This window comes from Schistosoma mansoni, chromosome 6 (assembly GCF_000237925.1).
Source record: "Schistosoma mansoni strain Puerto Rico chromosome 6, complete genome".
Lineage (NCBI taxonomy): Eukaryota > Metazoa > Platyhelminthes > Trematoda > Strigeidida > Schistosomatidae > Schistosoma > Schistosoma mansoni.
In genome coordinates, this window is record NC_031500.1 from 1,602,757 (window position 1) to 1,622,765 (window position 20,009).

The 20,009-nt window shown below is 37.3% G+C and overlaps 2 protein-coding genes across 2 annotated transcripts; one reads left to right on the forward strand and one right to left on the reverse strand.

Annotated features, from left to right (window-relative positions):
* Nucleotides 1–3,791: 3,791 nt before the first annotated feature.
* Smp_089380 (hypothetical protein) lies at nt 3,792–4,124 on the reverse strand (the record flags this gene model as incomplete). The annotated part of the gene is made up of 1 exon (XM_018797909.1): nt 3,792–4,124. The coding sequence occupies one exon, from the start codon at nt 4,122–4,124 to the stop codon at nt 3,792–3,794; it is 333 nt and encodes a 110-aa protein (XP_018652904.1).
* Nucleotides 4,125–10,884: 6,760 nt separating this feature from the next.
* On the forward strand, nt 10,885–19,779 carry Smp_170890 (putative nad dependent epimerase/dehydratase; the record flags this gene model as incomplete). The annotated part of the gene is made up of 3 exons (XM_018797910.1): nt 10,885–11,196; nt 15,844–16,161; nt 19,289–19,779. The coding sequence occupies 3 exons, from the start codon at nt 10,885–10,887 to the stop codon at nt 19,655–19,657; spliced, it is 999 nt and encodes a 332-aa protein (XP_018652905.1). The 3' UTR covers nt 19,658–19,779.
* Nucleotides 19,780–20,009: the final 230 nt, after the last annotated feature.

A 20,009-nucleotide genomic window follows, 5' to 3' on the forward strand; every position in this document is an offset into this window, starting at 1 on the left:
CGTCCTCTGAGCTAGATGTTTTAGTCGTGGAGCTTTCATAGTCCTTCTGAACGACATCATCAGTATAAACCTCGGGTAGAGGTGAAGTGTTTGAAAGCTCCACGACCAAACCATCCAGCTCAGAGAACAAAACTTCATCAAAATCACCCACCTGAGCTACAAATCTTCTCCACCATCTCAGAAAGAGTACCTTCGATGATGTTCTAAAAGAAAACAATATTGAAGTTTATGATCTCCTACACAAGATGTGATTTATCCTGACTGTCGTTCAAAAATATTTTTAATTTACCAGAAGTTACACATGGCCGTCCAATTTGTATCAATGTAGCCATGGTAAGATTTGATTAGAAATCAGGTCTATGTGAACAGAATCCACTTTTACAACAATGGAGGCTCAAATTTATTTCATTCCAATCCACAATTTTCGGTAGTAATTTGTTCTGACAAAAATATGAAGTAGTTTGACATAATATCCACGAATATCCAAGATTGGGGGCTCAAAATAACTAACTAGCAGCAAGGCTTTTCAACAATGTTTCTGTGTAGTGTGAGCAACCTTGCTAGCCAACTTAAGCGGTCGGTGGAGATCAGACTCATCCATCACTCTGTTGTAAACTGGGTTTACTGGGTTATGTTTTTCGAGACTATCTAAATCTTGCGAGCTGTCTTACTTGTATTCTTATGTATATGAATTGAATATGTCTCGGTCTGTATGGTATATGCAAGGCGTGCGCGCGTGGGTAAGCACAAGAAATGTAATCTGAAAAGTGTCTGTCCTATATCTGATAAAACCAGTGACCCAGTCCTTCAAGTCGAAGACATAACAAAAATATGGTTGCAAATACTGGGATAAATGACTACCAACCTTCCTTGAAACAGTGCTAATACTGATGTATATGTCATAAACTTCAGGGGTTAAAGCCTATGTAACAGTGATATCAATGTAATGAGTAAGCGACAGATAGCTGTATCAAATACGTTCGAAGTGGTCAGTCACCATCTATCCTCTCGAGCGCGTGAATATACCTATTTGTATGCCATAGGATAAAAACGGTATGTGTTCCTAGTGTTCATGTAACACAAATTCACTCACAGGGTAAGTATACGTATGTGTATGCCAAGGAATGTATGGGTGAAAACTTATATGTTACTTGTATGCATGTAGACTATGCTTGTCCCTGGCGTGACATCCATGCGCCAAGACTTTAGGTTAATGATTAATACACAAAATCACACTCATTCAGTCAGTTTGTAAGCCTTGAGAAATGGAAATCATTTCAAGAAAGCCAATCAGTTTCACTAGATAAGGCCTGACTAAACTCAACAAGCCTGGAACACGGTATGGTCTCAACAGTGAAATAAAAGCACTATACTACTACAAAATAAAACAACGTTACACTAAGTGACAGATAAAAATGAACCCGAAGTTTGTGCTAATGATGTCGTTCAGAAGGACAAAGAAAGCTCCGCGACCAAACCATCCAGCTCAGAGAACAAACCTCCATCAAAATGAATCAATTTAAAGTGCACAATATATTCATTACAGTAACGTACAAAAAATAGTTCTCCGAATATGGACGACTTCATGTGACAAAATTCTTGTCTTTATAATCCATACGATGTACTCAGATTATAGTGTCAAGATTACAGTAGCTTTTACTGGCAACATTTTAAGTAGTATATCATTTCTTGCGATGTTCATGTTATTTAGACAATGAGGAGACAGCTTCGGTTATTGTACTCGTTGGTAGTTGAGTCAGTAAGTATATTTTCAAGAGTCTAATGATTTTATCAATCAACTTTCATTTATAAGCAAAGATGGATAGTGTCTAGTAGTGAAATCCAGGACGCGCGTATCGTCCGATTTGGGACTCGTCAGCTGAATGTACCCGCATCTCAGAGTTCATGTTCACTCTGAGACTCGAACATATTACCGTTCGCTTCAAACTCCATCGCGTTATCCACTCAGTGAATTTAAACTTCACCCCATTGCACAAGCAAATAGCTATCCACCAGAAACCCAAGTAAAATACATGCTGAATGCAAATAACTAGATAACATACTTCAATTTAAACAAGGGTGACAGGGATTTATCATGGCGAATGATGATAAATAATGTACTTTAATACTTAGATACTGAATTCATCAATACATCCTATATTCAAGAATTTATGAACACTGTAAAAAGAACATTCGACTGAAGGAAAGGAACGAAAAGGAAGAAGATTTACCTTGTATATTTCATCAATTATGAAATATAAGAGTATTTGTAAAACCATTTATGTCCTTGATAGTCCATAAATGTCTCATAAACAAACTTACATTAACATGGAATTGTATAACTTTTCAGTTGACATCAAAAAAAAATAATTAATCCTTTAGAGGCTTCCATAATGTTAATTATAAGGATGGCTCGTTGGCGAACTCAACGAAGCCTTAAGAAGCCCAGAAAGAGCCGAAGGCATTCCATCCAATCACCGCTAGGGGAACATTCTAGAATGTCGACGTGTAGTTTCCCTATTGGATGAATAAAAAGGACCCCTTATGTGCCTATTGGCTGTCAGAAAGGATGATTTACTTTCGGCCAAAGACTATAAATGCATGAAATTGTTGTACTATATTTGACACTGTTTCGGGAATAACATTCCTTCTGTCTTCTCTCTTGCGATGTTACGGGTTCGATCATTCAAGTAATCTAGTAATACGTGGCATAGCAAGAATCTAAAGCTCTAGATATAACATGAATATCAATCAAAATATCAATACTCATTTTGTTCAAGCTCTGAACAATACTTTTCTTGATACCTTTCAACAGAAAAATTTAGTAAGTAAAGTATTCTATATCCATCCAAATGTGATCAACCAGTTGATTGAATACAATCAACTATACATCTTATGCATACAGACATTGAATTAGTCTCGTTATTTACACTAACCCAATCAGACTTGATGAAGAAACTCTGGAAGAAATGGAAACATTCACGTACCTGGGAAGCATCGTTGATAAACAAGGAGGATTGGATGCAGATGTAAAGGCTAGGATTGTTAAAGCCAGAAGAGCATCCCTACAATTGATAAACAGATGGAACTCAAAACAGTTGTCAACTAACTTCAAAGTGAGAATCTTCAAAACGAACGTCAAGACAGTCCTACTGTATGGAGCTGAAACGTGGAGAATTATTACAACAATCATCAAAATGGTACAAGTATTTATAAACAGTTGTCTACGCAGAACACTCAACGTTCACTGGCTGGACATTATCAGCAACAGCGATTTATGGCAGAGGACAAACCAGCTTCCAACTGAAGAATAAATTAGGAAAAGACGTTGGAAGTGGATCAGACATACTATAACAAAACTACCAAACTACATCACGAGGCAAACCCTAACTTGGAATCCGGAAGGAAAGCAGAAAAGAGTAAGGACAATAAACACATTACGTCGGGAAATAGAAGCAGATATGAAAAAGATGAAGAACAACTGGAAAGAATCTTCATAATTGAAGTCATGAGTCAATTGAAGCTAGACCACTATGGAAAACCTGGAAGCATTGGACGGCCGTTTCGTCCTGTTTTTGGGACTCCTCAGCAGTGCGCATCCGCGATCCCGCCTCGTGAGAACTAGAAAGAACTGGAAAGGATTGCCCAGGACAGGGTTGAAATGAGAATCCTGGTGTGCAGCATATGCTCCTCCCTCACGAGGGGTCACAGACGTAAGTTAGTGAGTCATTATTTACATTGTTTTATGAATTACAACAAAACAATTTAAACTTATCAATGAAATTTCATAACTAACACTCATATAATACCTTTGAATAAGGGTACACCCTCATCAATTCTTTATAAAATCCACATGCTGGAATATCTGTCACTGATGTATAACCATCCAATATTTCATTTAAACCTTCATAGATCATTGTATCATTCGAGTTGATCTTCTGAACTTCATTAAGTAGTTGTTGCCATCTCCCAACATCATAATAGTTTTTCGTTACTGTTTCAATGATATGATAACATGGTTGATGGAAAAGTATTTCTAATGCCATTTTTAAACTACTTGTACCTGTTCTTGGAAGACCAGCTCCAATAACATTGATTGTTGTTGTTGTTGATTCTTTGGACATGAATTCAAATGAATGCCAAGAATTGATGGATTGAATATATCTAGTGTTCATATATATTTATATGATTTCTTTGATGGAATGTTTCGATCTGATTATAGTATTAGTTCATGTAAGTCAGTATAGATACTATATATATGATTCTATATAATCAATTAGATTTCAGATTTATGGTATATTGATAAAGTATAGATCAGCTGTTTTCTTCTTCTTTCCAATGAACTTTTGACTTGAAATATTACTTTTATCGAGAGTATAAATATCAGTTATCAATATGAAGGATAAATGAATAACAATTGAAATAATAATAGAAATGGAGACATAAATCTGAGGCTAGATCATCGGGAAAAACCTGGAAGCACTGGAAGGCCATTTTGTCCTATTGTGAGACTCCTCAGTCGTGCGCATCCATGACTTGGCCTCGCGAGATTCGAACCCAGGACCTATCATTCTAGCGCCTACCAGTGCTACCTAATCTACACTATGTACCAAAATACATTTTACATTCCTATGATTTTTTACATAGTTTCTGTAGACGAATGTGCTGAGCTTAGTTCACTAGTACTACAGCATTATTCCTATGGGGAAGGTCAGGTGAACAAACACTGATCAATTATGATAATACCATAGTGACTGAACTATCAAATCTTCTGACATTAATAATAAAAATGTGAATAATTCTCACTTATTCCGTCAACATTTTATTAAGGTAAAAATCATAAGAATGTAAAATGAATCTTTGATAGTTTCATGACTGGATCTTTGCCATAGAAATAAGGAATGGAAACAAAAAATTTAAGTCAAATTTTGAGTGGCCCTGAAAAGGGCCATTACTCGGTCTCTTTACAGCTTGTATTGTCCTGAGCAATGGCTTGACTATGAGTCCGTAACAGCGCCGCACATAGGACAGTGGAACCCATCGAATACTTGTGATTGGTCGTAAGCACAAAACCAATGAAACATAGCACTGCATGGACAACAAATCCAAGCACTTCCATTAGCGATCTCACTGGGCGACTGAAATAGATTGTATATGTCACACTGTATGTCATTGTGCGCACGTTCGTCTTCCTCGTAGTCACGTTCCATAAACTCTTCTGAGTTCATAGAAAGTACTTCACCCTCGTCGTTACTAAACGTTGCTTGCAAATATACGTTTTCTTGATGGTTTATGCGTGAAGTATGTTAGACGATGGGCATTGCCATGTCTGTAGAACTGGAGGCATCGGTCGGAAAGCTGTCCGCTGTAGACAAGGTCAATGTAGTTGAAGGTATTCCACCGTGAAGCACCTGATGAGCACAGTTATAGACAATGGTAGATGGTTCGTCGGACATACGCCTAAGTAAGCAGTTAATCGATGTTCGTACGTTGGTCTGTTCGACTTGTACAGGAAAGTCATTGTCTTTCGCTATGCTGGTTACATAGCTGTTGGAATGCAGCCATCTGTCGCTAATTCTTTCGGTATTGACTTCTATGTTACTGTGCGTACAGTATGCCAAGATGTGACGACATGGGACTCCGTTTTCTATATAAAAAGCACACGAACAAGTAATGGGATTTCTCGAGACTGTGTAAGTGCGTGTAGCGTCAACAGCCCTTAACAAGTCCCCCGACTAAACAGAGTCAGTCACAGGAGTACGCAAGTGCCGCTTACGTAGTTGACATTCAGCAGGTGTATGTCTTTCCTGAAGACGACGTGGTTGTGGCTCCCGACTGAGAACAGCTCTGCTACTACAATCAGAAGACTACTTTTGAACTCACGCTTCCATCCAATATCTAGTGCGAAACAGCATACTGAATATCGATCTGTTCAGCTTATGTAATTTAAGAATTCGATAGGTCGTCTAAACGAAATTCGTATTGCTTTGATCAAGAAGCATCGCAGCAGGTCAAAAACCATTTGACCACTTGTGCTTTTTCAACAGTAAATGATTTCTCAAATATTGATAGAAACTTCCGTCTGCTGCTTTAATGAATGACAGATACCCCTGGAAGTTACAAAACATTGTAATGCATATTTCGATTTACCTTTCCACATTTCGAGTTAGCATAAAACGGAAGAATATTTGAAGAAGATGAGATCGGAGCCTCTACTATTAAGGTGAATGGGTTTATGCCAAAGAAAGGAAGGCCTACCCTCTTAATAACATTTCGAGTTAGGTGCACGTGGCACAAAAGGTGGTGTGAATCCGGATACACCTGCGTTATGGCAGAAGCTATAGCATGTGAATCATCGGTAACAATACCAACCACCTCTCTATTGTTACTCAATCGGCGTAAGAACGAGAGGAAATGAAAATGCAAAGTCGATGTTTTGCGACTTATAAATGCAATACAAACGGGCATTGCCATGAAATTCATATCAAGAGCGACAACGTGATACAGAAACATGTTTTCATTATTGGTTTTGTGTGTCCCATCGAAACCAACAACATCGAGAAAACGATTCGACGGATTAATTTGGTCTACAGTTGCTAAGAAGAAATACGATAGACAATTATCTGCATCCAATTGATAATCACAATGGCCACCAAGTGACGTGATGTGATTTTTCAATTTAGCGTAATCAACTAACGTTAACAATATAAATATGCACATTGCTTACCAGGGAGGTTAACCTGTGAGAACGTTTTGTGACGCATATTAAAAACATCTTGAGCATTAAGGCATTTCCAATAGGACTAGTAAGCGGAGTGTATAATATTCAATGCTGATGTACCAGATATCAACAGTGGTTTCACTGTTTCCAATTCCACCCCCTTTAATTTGCGCATCCAATTATTACAGTCGTACCTCAGGGAATTGCACTCGTGATTGTGATGCACATTCCCACAAACTACAGTCCAATAACCTTCAATAAACTTACAAAAGATGAAGGCCAGACAGTGAGTGTGGATGAAAGTCCTTCATGAAAAATATATTAACACCAATCAATTTACGTCCTTCATCTACTTGGCCGTGCGGAAACGCTAGGTGTTTTATAGCCATTTCTCCAACATACAAATTTTAAATACGGCTTCCGATCTCCATGGAAATGAGAATCTCTAACCGCATAATGACTGTACGTTGCTCTTTCATAAGTTATAATGGCGCTCTTTAACGCTTCAAGTGATGGGAACGCTACCAGATACAATGTATTCAAAAATACCTTGTCCGTTTCCATGACATCGTGAGGAATATCATTGTCTCGTAAACTGTAAATTTTACTCAGTGTGTAAGTAAATCAGTATTGATCTTGAATATTTCTGTTATATCTAGAACTTTGATTCTTACTATGCCGCGTACTACAGACTACTTGAACGATCAAACCCGCAACGTCGCAATAGAGAAGACAGAAGACTAGTAAGTAGGAACTTTTATTCCCCAAAATAGTGTCAAAATATAGTACAGAAATCTCATGTTTTTATAGTTATTGGCTGAATGTAAATCACCATTTCGGTCAACCAATAGGCACATAGGGGTCATTCTTATCCATCCAATGGGGAAGCTACACGTCGACATTCTAGAACATTCCCCTAGCAGTGATTGGATGGAATGTCTGCGGCTCTTTCTGGGCTTCTTAAGGCTTCCTAGAGTTTACCGACGAGCCGTCTTTACAATTTCATTTTGAAAAATGTTTATACTACTTATTTCATCGGATCATTGTTTTCTGACTTGAACAAAGAATGTCATATTATTATATGAAAATCTATTGTATTCTATCATAAAAACGTGATTATCCAAATACTAGAGGTTTAAGCAAAAAAAGAGTAAATGAATCTGTCTTTCCTATTGTAATTTGATTGTACTATTATTATACTACTAATAATAGCTTTAATCCAACATTCTACTGTGGGAGAGAACAAATCAAATTTCAGCGACGGAAGGAATCAGGAAAAAGCACTGGAAGTGGATAAGACATATATTGAGGAAATCATCCAACTGCCTCAAAAGGCAAACCCTCACATGGAATCCTGAAGGTTAAAGAAGAAGAGGATGATCAAAGAACACATTACACCGAGAAATGGAAACAGATATGAGAAGATTGAACAAATATTGGATACAATTAGAAAGGAAGGCCCGGGACAGAGTGGGTTGGTGAATTCCGGTCGGCGGCCTATGCTCCATTGCGAGTCACAAGCTTAAGTAAGTGATAGCTTTAATTAATATTATATTTTAGGTACAAAATAGAGTTCACAGCATAAAATATTTCAACAAGTCTCCTTTTTCTTATTTCTTGATCGATACTGATGATTACTGTTGAGTGATCACCAGTTAGATGTTAGCAGTTTATGAATCAACATCTGAATAATGTACATTCTTTTCAATGCATGTTACCTGCCAAACACTTTAATGTCTCTGATTGTACTCTTTTGTAAATTGTACAGAGAAAGATCGCAAACTTTTCTGAAGAAGGCCCGCCCTCTCTTTCTCAAAAATGCTCTCAAATGGCCACGTGTATACAGCCTCTGTCAGGGAAGTCCTACTCATTGCTTTCTCCTAACTCAGGTGTTGTTTACGAAATTGAGACGGTGAAAAGCGGATGTCCAGCGCTTCAACCGGGTTGGTGGACACGGAAAATTCACCTAGGAGAGTTGGAAAACTCTCATTCCAAACCAATGTTGCACATGGTCTCCAGTATCCTGAGGGAAAAATTGGCCTATGAACCAATAGTTAATCACCGGCTACCATGGGACTGCATCTCCTCACAATTCTCCACTACCTTGTGGATCAGACCATTAGTTCGAAGGCCTCAGTTGTGATCCCTTAAGAGAACCACCTGCTTCGGTCTGGAGACGCGGGCAGTACCATAGCCCTCACACAATTAAATGAAATGACAATTTTTGTGTGGCGCATATATATCTGGTGCCCCTTTGTACCAATATTCTTCTTTTATTATATAGGCTTATTGAGATCGTGTACTTTGGCCTCATTTTGATTATTATATTTGTAAGTAATATTTTTGAACACCATGTCAATCACTTGATGTCCATAGGATAGAATCATTTTCAAGCTAACAGGCAGAACTTCCAGTTGTCATGAGAATGTAGGTTTGTTGCTAGCTGACTTTAGTCCAATATGAGATTAAACACAAGCTAAATAGATCATTGGTATTAGGTTGAACCATCGGGATACGTAAATTAGAAAACAAAGTCTGACACATTTTTCAACCTATCATCCATTCAAATTCATTTGATTTTGTCGAATTGTATCTTCCCATTGATCTTTAGTACTGAAATTGATCAATCTCTTATTGGTATATGTGCATACTGTGCGTATTACCTCGAAATTGCCCTAGGTCACAAGGTTTATAAGCAAAGATGGATGATGGCTAACAGTGGAATCCAAGACACTCGTTTCATCCTATTTGGGACTCGTCAGCTTGATGCACCTGCATCTCAAAGTTGATATTCACTCTGGGACTCGGACGCCATCGAGTTATCCACTTAGCTACTGAGTCCTGATGGCCACCTGCTTGTACAATGGGGTGAAGTTTTAGATTCACTTGGTATTGTTTACTTATATCTTCCCATTATTTGGAGCGAACGGCTTTGAATTCGAGTCCCAGAGTGAACACCAACTCTGAGATACAGGTACATCCAGCTGACAAGTCCCAAACAGGACGAGACGCGTGTCCTGGATTCCACTGTTAACCACTATCCATCTTTGTCTATCATCTATTCCTTTAGATTATACGGTTACAATATAGTAACTACTTAGAAGAGTATAGTTAGTTTGTTACCAAGTGTAAAATGCTTATTTGTACTTATCAAGAAATAGTATGAGTACAATTCAATTTGTACTTTACCAATGATTTCATCCATTGTTAATAATGACAATTATATTTTGTACTAATGTATACAATGGATATCTATTTATAATGAAACAAACTATAAATAGGAGTGAAAGTATGACTGATATTATGATGAGGATAGGGTTTGTGTAGATTTTAGTCATTTTATTCGTTGAATTCATGAGTCAATTTAAGCTAAAGATTAAGTGTTCACACACGAGACCGAAAGGATCTTGAGTTCGAATCCTGTGTATTGGATCGTGGATGTACATTGCTGAAGAGTTTCGTATTAGGACGAAACGGTCGTCCAATACTTCCACATATTCAATGGTTGCTTAGCTTACATAGACACATGAATTTATAATTTTTATTATATTATAACTACTGACCCATTGATACTTAACAGTTTTCTATTCTGCATTATTGAATAGTAATCCATCATTCAAATTGTAAGCAATTTTCATTTGATCATTTTTACTAACTATACTACTATTTTAATGGATGAATTCATGAGTCAATCTAAGCTATACGGACGTTTCTTCCCTAATATAAGACTCCTCAACAGTATGTATCCACAATCTTGTATATGGGACTCGAACCCAGGACTTTCAGTCATCCACACAAACAAATAACCTCTAGACTATTGAGACGGTATCCAACGATCTTAATGTTTGATTATTCCATCAACCAACCGACAACCTTATGTTATTGCCTTACATCATAAGATTATATAAAGAACAGTTATTTTTTGTCGATTTACATTATCTTATTAGTAGTATCATACCTAACCTAAATACTTATCATTATGATCAAGCAATAAATCTCTTTTTTTTCTTTTTTTTTCTATAATCTACCTCTCTATGATCATTCATAATGATCATGATCAATGAACTATTGGCCTAAAATGATCACTATTCTTCAATAATCAGTATATAAGTAGTATCTCTTCATTGCATTCAATAAATATATATATATATATATCGAGTTATATGTCAGAATCATCAAATGACTTATTGGTTATTGGAGCTGGTCTACCAAGAACTGGTACAAAAAGTTTAAAAAATGCTTTAGAAATCATTTATCATAAACCATGTTATCATATGACTGAAATTATAATTAAACAACAAAATGATATAGATAAATGGCAAAAACTATTTGATGAAGCATTGAAAATGGAATCAACTAATGAATTAATAATTCAGGATGGACTGAAAGAGATCTTAAATAATTATGAAGCAGTAACCGATGTACCAGCATGTGGATTTTATAAAGAATTAATGAATATATATCCGAATGCGAAGGTAATTTTGTTGGGTTGTTTTTTGTATTACTTTTAAATTTCAATAGTTGAGATCATGAGTCAATTGAAGGGTAGATTACCATGAAAAACCTGGAAGCAGTGGATGGCTGTTTCGTTCTAGTGTAAGACTTCTCAGCAGTGCTCATTCACGATCCCATCTCGCGAGATTCGAATCCAAGACCTGTAGGTCTCGCGCGCGGACACTTAACCTCTAGATCATTGAGCCGGTCGGCATCAAACGGTGTTAGTGTGTAACTTCAACCAATCCACGAAATTGAACGACACATCCACTATTGTCTTCAGTGAGTTACTATCTCACAAAAGACCTGGTTGAACTCCACTGGTCACTGCTTCTCATTAGAACTACAGGAGATATCTTTTGAAGCCAGGCTCAGCGGTCCAGAGGTTAAGAGCTTTCGCATAAGACTGATACATCCTGCGTTCGAATTTCATGAGGTGTGATCGTGAGTGCACACTGATGGGGAGTCCCACCACAGGACGAAACGGCCATCCAGTGCTTCTAGGTTTCCCATGACGGTCTACCTTCAATTGACCCATGATTTCAACTACTGAAATTACTATAATATCCACAAAACCCTATCAGATACTTATAAATTGGTAATATCCTAACAGTTATATAATTAAACATAAGAAATAATATCATTCTATTCTAATATTAATGTTGATAAGTCTCTTGTGAGGTAATAACTCATTGAAGACAGTGGTGGAAGGTGGTTGAAGTTAGATTCAGTGGTCTAGAGGTTAAACGTTCATACGCGAGAATGAAGGTCCTGGGTTTGAATCCAACGTGTGGGATCATAAATGCGTACTGTTGAGGAGTCCTATATAAGGACAAAACGGTTAATCAGCGCTTCCAGGTTTTTAATGGTTGTCTTATTTATTTTAAACACATAAATATTGGTACAAAGGGGCACCAGATATAAATGCACCACACGAATCTCATTTGATTTGTGTGAGGGCTGTGATACTGCCCAGGTGCCCAAATCGAAGTAGGTGGTTTTCTTAGGGGGCCACACCACCAGCTTTTGACCTAAAGATCTGATCCACAAGGCAGTGGAGTATCGTGAGGAGATGTAGTCCCATGGTAGCCGGTGACCAACAGTTGGTTCATACGCCATTCGTTCCTTCAGGATACTAGAGCCAGCCGATGTGCACCATTGGTTTGGAATCAGGGTTTTCCAACTCCCCTAGGTGGAGATTCCGTGTCCACGAACCCAGTTAAAGCGCCGGACATTCGCTTTTCGTCTTCTCAATTCCGTAAACAACACCTGTGGTGCGAGAAGGCAGTGAGTAGGACTTATTTGGCAGAGGCTATATACGCGTGGCCGTCTGAGAGTATTTCTAGAGGGAGAGCGTACTCTCCCCACTCTCGGCCATACCAGGGCATTTGGGGGCCTTAGTTGAAATACACATTATAGATACTCGGAAATATCAAAAGCCTTAGAATAACTGAAACTTATGATAACCACGATCTGTCTGCCTATTTAACCAATATGTAGCTTATCTGATATTATTTGATTTTATCAACAATCAAGGAAGGTTTCACTAATCACAAATGATAATCACAGTACTATATTATTCATTATTTATGGTTGAGAAATGTACACAATCCAATACTGACACAGATTTGAAGGAAACATGGTCGTCGGTAGTCCTGAAATTCATGCGAGTGATCCTTAGTTTCATTTCCAAAGATCATACTGCTGAAAAGTAATAAAAGAAGGAGGAAAAAATGTAATTCATTCTATGTAGTTCGAAAATGATCTTTTATTGATCTAAATGACAATGTCCACATAAATTTATGGGAGAATCTACACAGTTTCCTGAATGGTCAAGAGTGCACATGGATTACTTTCAGATAAAACACAACCTATATTTAGTTGGTTGGCGTTTTTTGTTTTTTAGCAAGGTTGTTTTCTACAGGATGAGGTTGCTGACTCTATACCCAATTCTCCTCCTTTACTCTAGCTTGAGATAGGTAATAAGTCTAAATGAGCTACAGGAGGATTGCCCAAGACAGTGTTCGATGGAGAATGCTAGTGAGTGGCCTATGCTCCTCCATGATGAGTAACAGGCGTAAGTAAATAAGTCAATAATATTTGTTTGGAATAATCCTTGATGTACGTTGTAAAACGTTAGTGGAAAAGATAATAGAAAACAGTTTATCTTTATCTATAAATCTCTTAGACATTAACAACGTTGCATGCCGGCCACCTCAGTGGTATAGAGGTTAAGCGCTCGCGCGAGAGACTGATAGATCCTGGGTTCGAATCTCGCGAGGAGGGATCGTGGATGAGCACTGCTGAGGAGTTCCACAATGGAACGAAACAGCCGTTCAATGCTTCCAGGATTTCCATGGTGGTCTACCTTCAATTGACTCGTGATTTCAAAATCTGTAGGATTTAGTCATACAAATCATAAGATAAGCATCTCACACAAGACGTTTTTCTCTCCTTTTAGAACTACATCCAAAGTATGAAAGATAAATATGCTACTTCTATGATAACCTTTATACATGTCAATTTGAATGAATGAGAGATTACCAAATCAGATAATTCCTTAAGAAGTATTCACATTGTCAATTTTCAGATCAACTTATCATCTATAATAATCACATTAGTTTCTTGAATGACATGAATTAGGTCAAATGTATTCAAGTAATTATAAAAGATGATTTGTAAGACGGTATCACTGACATAATAATCTGCCTAAATAGAGAGTAACTTATCAAATAGCAATATTACAAATGATAAAATGATCTAAATACTGAAAAAAATTGGAGTAGTGTGTGCTACTGATGTCGACAGATATAAGTAGTATGTATCATTAATTGAAAGTGAAATGTCTATTGGCAGAAGGTTGCCCCCCCAAATTCATAAGAGCTCCCAAATACCCTGGTGCGTCCGAGAGTGGGAAGAGTACGCTCTCCCTCTAGAAATACTCTCAGACGGCCACGCGTATATAGCCTCTGCCAAATAAGTCCTACTCACCGCCTTCTCGCACCACAGGTGTTGTTTACGAAAAAGAGAAGACGAAAAGTGAATGTCTGGCGCTTTGACCGGGTTGGTGGACACGGAAAGTTCACCTAGGGGAGTTGGAAAACCCTGATTCCAAACCAATGGTGCACATGAGCTGGCTCCAGTATCCTGAGGGAACAAATGGATTATGAATCAATCGTTGATCACCGGCTACCATGGGACTACATCTCCTCACGATACTCCACTGCCTTGTGGATCAGATCTTTAGGTCAAAAGCTGGTGGTGTGGCCCCCTAAGAAAACCACCTACTTCGATTTGGGCACCTGGGCAGTATCATAGCCCTCACACAAATCGAATGAGATTTGTGTGTCGCATATATATCTGGTGCCCCTTTGTACCAATATTTATGTGTTTAAATAAATAAAATAATAATTAGAGGGTTAAGAAGATTGAAGAGAAGAAAACAAGAATAAGAACAGAGAGTGATTGGTATGGAAACTGAAGAACAGTGAAGTTCAAGACGATTGATTAATATTTTGTAAATGAAGTATTTGGAGCTTTCATCATTCTTCTGAACGACATCAACACAAACTTCGGGTAGAAGCTCCACAACCAAACCATCCAGCTCACAGAACAAAACTCCATCAAAAAAATACTCTATCAGATTTTAAAGGTTGGTTAACTTTTAATAACAATAATAAACATAAAAATAATGTGTAAACAATATGAGACCTGATCACTCTGGATAATATTACCAGGGTAGGTTTAAGGTAAGAACAAACTGTTTTTGAATACATAAAAGGGGGTTTGAATTTTTGTATGGCTAAGGCATCACATAAACCTTAGTATATGCCCTTTCACACTTTTATACAACACCACAAAAGCCGAGTTAAAATCAATCTTAATGACCTGTTTCGATTATATGTTTAACAATAGAGGATGATGAATGTTTATCCTCTACTCTTATTGGGTCATTCGATTCTAATTATTTCTGGAACCATTTTGGTATATGTTCACACATCATAATTTTCAGATCACGATTGCTCCTCCTCTATGTATGTGTGACCACACACACAAATTTAAATTGGTAAACCCAGTGGGATGTGATACAATTGAAGCTAGAGCACCATGGAAAACCTGGAAGCACTGGATGGCCGTTTCGTCCTATTGTTGGACTCCTCAGCAGTAAGCATCCACAATCTCGCTTCTCGAGATTCGAACCCAGAACCTACCAGTCTCGCTCTAGAGCACTTAACCGATAGACCACGGCTGAGGAGTCCCACAATAGGACGAAACGGCCGTCCAGTGTTTCCAGGTCTTCTTTGGTGGTCTATCTTCAATTGACTCATGATTTCAACTATGGCACCATTATCTTCCAGATGACCAGTAGTCTTTGTCAACAAGTGTCACCTTCAATCTACGGTTCCCTATAAAGACTATAAATCATCCCAAATTCATTACAACTACTCTTAAGGTGACTTGAGGGTGATTTGGTAACAAGTGCCACTGTTGATCCACAGTTCTCTGTCAAGACTTCCAGTCTCCTGAATTCATTACTAACTTGTACATGTTTTAGTCCATTCATTCAATGTTTCATATCTGAGTTAACAAGCAAATATATATATTATTTCTTTGATAACCCTTTTCAGGTTCTATTAACAATACGTGATAAATATGATCGGTTACATAGTTTACGTAAAGTAGTCTTACCCAAATCAAATGATCCATGGAAATTAAAAATTGAAGAAGGTGATAAAGTCTTAGGACTTAATTCAGATTTCTATAAATTAACTGAAGACTCATTAAAGTTTGCATTTCAAAAAGATGATCTTAATTTTGATGATGATCAAGTACTCCTTGAATGTTATGATGAGTATAATAGAATGGTACAAGAAACTGTACCATCAGATCGTCTTCTAGTACTTCGTCTTGGTGATGGTTGGGAACCATTGTGTAAATTTTTAAATGTGGAGATACCAAATGGAATAGATTACTCTTGTATTAATTCTCATCATCAGATGACACAATTAACAGAACAATTAATTAAACATCAATCATTAGATACAATCATACACATGTTCCCCGATTGGATATAAGATAGTCATGGAAACAATATCCAATACATTTAACTTTCATAATCAAATACTGATGTTCATTGATGTTAAATGAAATAAAGTAATTCAATTTGTAAAGGTATTTTGATGATATTTTTTTTTATCAGAATGGGGATTTGTGGATTGTTTGAAGTTAGACAATAGTGCTGTTGAATGCTGGCCAGCTCAGTAGTCTATTGGTTAAGTGATCGCGGGCGAAACTGATAGGTCCTGGATTCGAATCTCGCGAGGCAAGATCGTGGACGCGCACTGCTGAGGAGTCCCACAATAGGACGAAACGGCCGTCCAGTGGTTCCACGTTTTCCTTGGTGGTCTAGCTTCAATTGACTCATGCTTTCAATTATTTTTGTCATTATCATTATTAGTGCTCATTTTGTTATATGGTCTTATTTTATATACATGAAAACCGTTTCTTCACTCTTACGTGTTCATTCACTTGATCCTCTTAAATTATGTAACCTCTTCAAATCCAATTTCATTGATTATGTAATCCATCTTATCAATCTTTAATTCTAGTGATCTTATGTAAACCCTTCATAACCTCTTAAATTATCAAGAAATCCACTTTATATTCCTACAGACCTTGTTTGATTATTGTATAACCCATCTCTTATGTTACTAATTCCAACTCCATATGACCTCTAACCTGTTCTTGAAGATTACTTACGCCTGTTACCCCCAATGGAGCTTAGACTGCCGACTAGCATTCTCCAACCCACTCTATCCTCAGCCTTCCTTTCTAGTTCTATCCAACTTTTGTTCATTCTTCTAATGTCTGTCTCTATTTCTCGGAGTAATGTGTTCTTTGTTAAGTAAGCAAGCTGGATGGTTTGGTCGTAGATTTTTCATTGTTCTTCTGAACGACATCATCAGCATAAACTTCCGGTAGAATTGAAGTTTAATGAGTTCAATTCTTTAAATGTAGTCACTTCTTCGATCTTATGATAGAATATTTCAAAGAGAACTAAATATAGCATTGATGATTATACAAAATGATAATTAAGGAAATAGATAAAACATTAGGAAGTTTATAAGCATTGATGGATAGTGGCTAGGAGTGGAATCCAATACGCACGTTTCATCCTATTTGGGACTCGTCAGCTGGATGTATCTGCATTTCAGAGTTGTGTTCACTCTGGGACTCGGACCCATTATCGTCCACTTCAAACGCGATCGCTTTATCCACTTAGCTATTGAGTCCTGATGGTCACCTGCTTGTGCAATGGGATAAAGTTTTAAATTCACTTGGTATTGTTTATTTGAATCTTCCCATTGATGTTTTAGGACTGCAGCTGATCAGTCTCTCTCTTATTGGCCATAAGTGCATATTGTGCGTACTGCCTCTATATAGCCTTAATTCACAAGCATTATAAGCAAAGATAGAAGTTTCTTTAGAATTATAGGGAAAAAAGGAAACAAAATCAAAGTTACTATACAGTAAAAGTAGTTTTACTAAACTCATTTACAATTATCTGGAGACTTAAATGTTAGATTTACATTGAAACTAACTATATGACAATCGACTTTGTTCACCAAGACATACACAATGTCACATTTTGATGAGACTGTAACTTATGAATGAACCATTCATGTAGGTTTTGAATTTTGGCACGAAATTCACTGATTCATTTGGTTAAATATCATTTTGGCATTATAGTTGATATCACTTCATCATGAAAACATCAAATGTAATTCCTAATGCTGATTCCTCACACTAATCTATAACCTTCATTTAACTTTGATAAACGGTTGGACATTCCGAGGTCATTTTTTTGCGTTGCTCAAATATCATCCATAAATTATAATCTCATCATGTACTTTAATATTATATAGTTGAGATCATGAGTCAATTAAAGTTAGACCACCATGGAAAACCTGGAAGCACTGGACGGCTGTTTCGTCCTATTGTGAGACTCCGCATCAGTATGCATCCACCATCCCACCTCGCGAGATTCGAATACAGGATCTATCAGTCTCACGCGCGAACACTTGACCTCTAGACCACTGAGCTGGCCAGCATTCAATGGGCATTATTGTCTAACTTCAACTGATCCACGAAATTAAGTGACACATCCACCATTGTCTTCAGTGAGCCACTATCTCACAACAGACCTGGTTTAACTCCACTAGTCACTGCTTCTCACTACAACTTCAGGAAATTGGATTATTAATTTATACAGATAATCCAAATACAGATGTATGTATGCTAAACTTTTTGTTCAATTATCAAAATTGTAATACTTACTTACTTACGCCTGTTACCCTTCGTGGAGTAGCATAGGCCGCACATCAGTATTCTCCATCCAACTCTGTCCTGGGCAAAAACTCTAACCAGAAAAACGATTCAAAATTGTAACGCCTGTTTACTAATTTTACAAATAATCATTTATGTATGATTTATCAATATCCCGACCTTTGCTGCTACCTTGACGTGGTGGTCAGGCTTGATTATGAGCCAGTCGAGCTATACTGGCTGGAACAATCGTTCCTCAAGGTCCTACCATGCCAGACAGGTCGGTTGAGGAATGATAAGACTAAAAGCAACAAGCCTAAGGTCCGAAGGCGAAGTCGTACTGTCGACTGTACAGAGGTGTGTCGTCGATGCTGCCTTCCCACAAGGAGGGGTGGGGTTGGAAAAGGTCGACCCTAAAAATGTACACCTCGCCTTATCCCACGGATTTCCATCTCCGACGGTAAGGTCCTTTGAAGAACGGAGCTAACATAAAAACTACCCACAAAAAGGTCGTGTGTGACCGACCTCAAGCAGTTGTCCTTTGGGCACTGCGATCACGCTCTCAGCTCATTAAGATCACTTATAATCCAATTTCCTCTTCAGATACCTCTAGAAGAACCCTTCCACGGTGTAGACAACCAGGAAGTGATAACTACCCTCATACCTCTAACAACACTCAACAACTTTATCAATATCCATGAATAAACATTGAATAATAATTTCATTTATTTATTATCTTATGTTTAGGTTATATTAACAATACGTGATAAATATGATTGGTTATCAAGTTTTCGACAAACATTAATGCCAAAATCAAATGATCCATCTAATAGAACAATAGATGAAGCTGATGAAATATTAAAACTTGGTCCAAAATTTATTAAAATGGCTATTGATTCAATGAAATTAGCATTTCGTAAAATTGATTTTGATATAGATAATGATAATGAAATGCTTCAGTATTTTGATGAATATAATAGAACTGTAATAGAAACTGTACCATCTGAACGTTTGTTAATACATAAACTTGGTGATGGTTGGGAACCATTGTGTAGATTTTTAAATGTGGATATACCAGAAGGTATATCTTATCCTTATATAAATGTTCGTAAATAGAATGTACACTTCATCATGAACATATTCTTGATATAGTTTTTGTTTTACTAAAAGTGGATGTACTAATATTATTTGTATTGCTTTACAGATAATACATTCGATTCATAGACTTTTGAAAGCTTACCTTATATTTTCATTTCTTTTATTGTCAATAAACGTATCCTATTCAGTCAGTCAGCTACAACGTAGGACCAGGCACATAGATGCATCGGTCCAAGTTGCTATGCCTCGTTAGCACAACAAGATCAACACCGGATTCATAGAAGTAGTTAATTTAATGGTAGTAGTATATAAAAGAAAGGTTGTATATAAGGATATAGTATAGGAAGGAAGAAAGTTATGAAGCAATTTT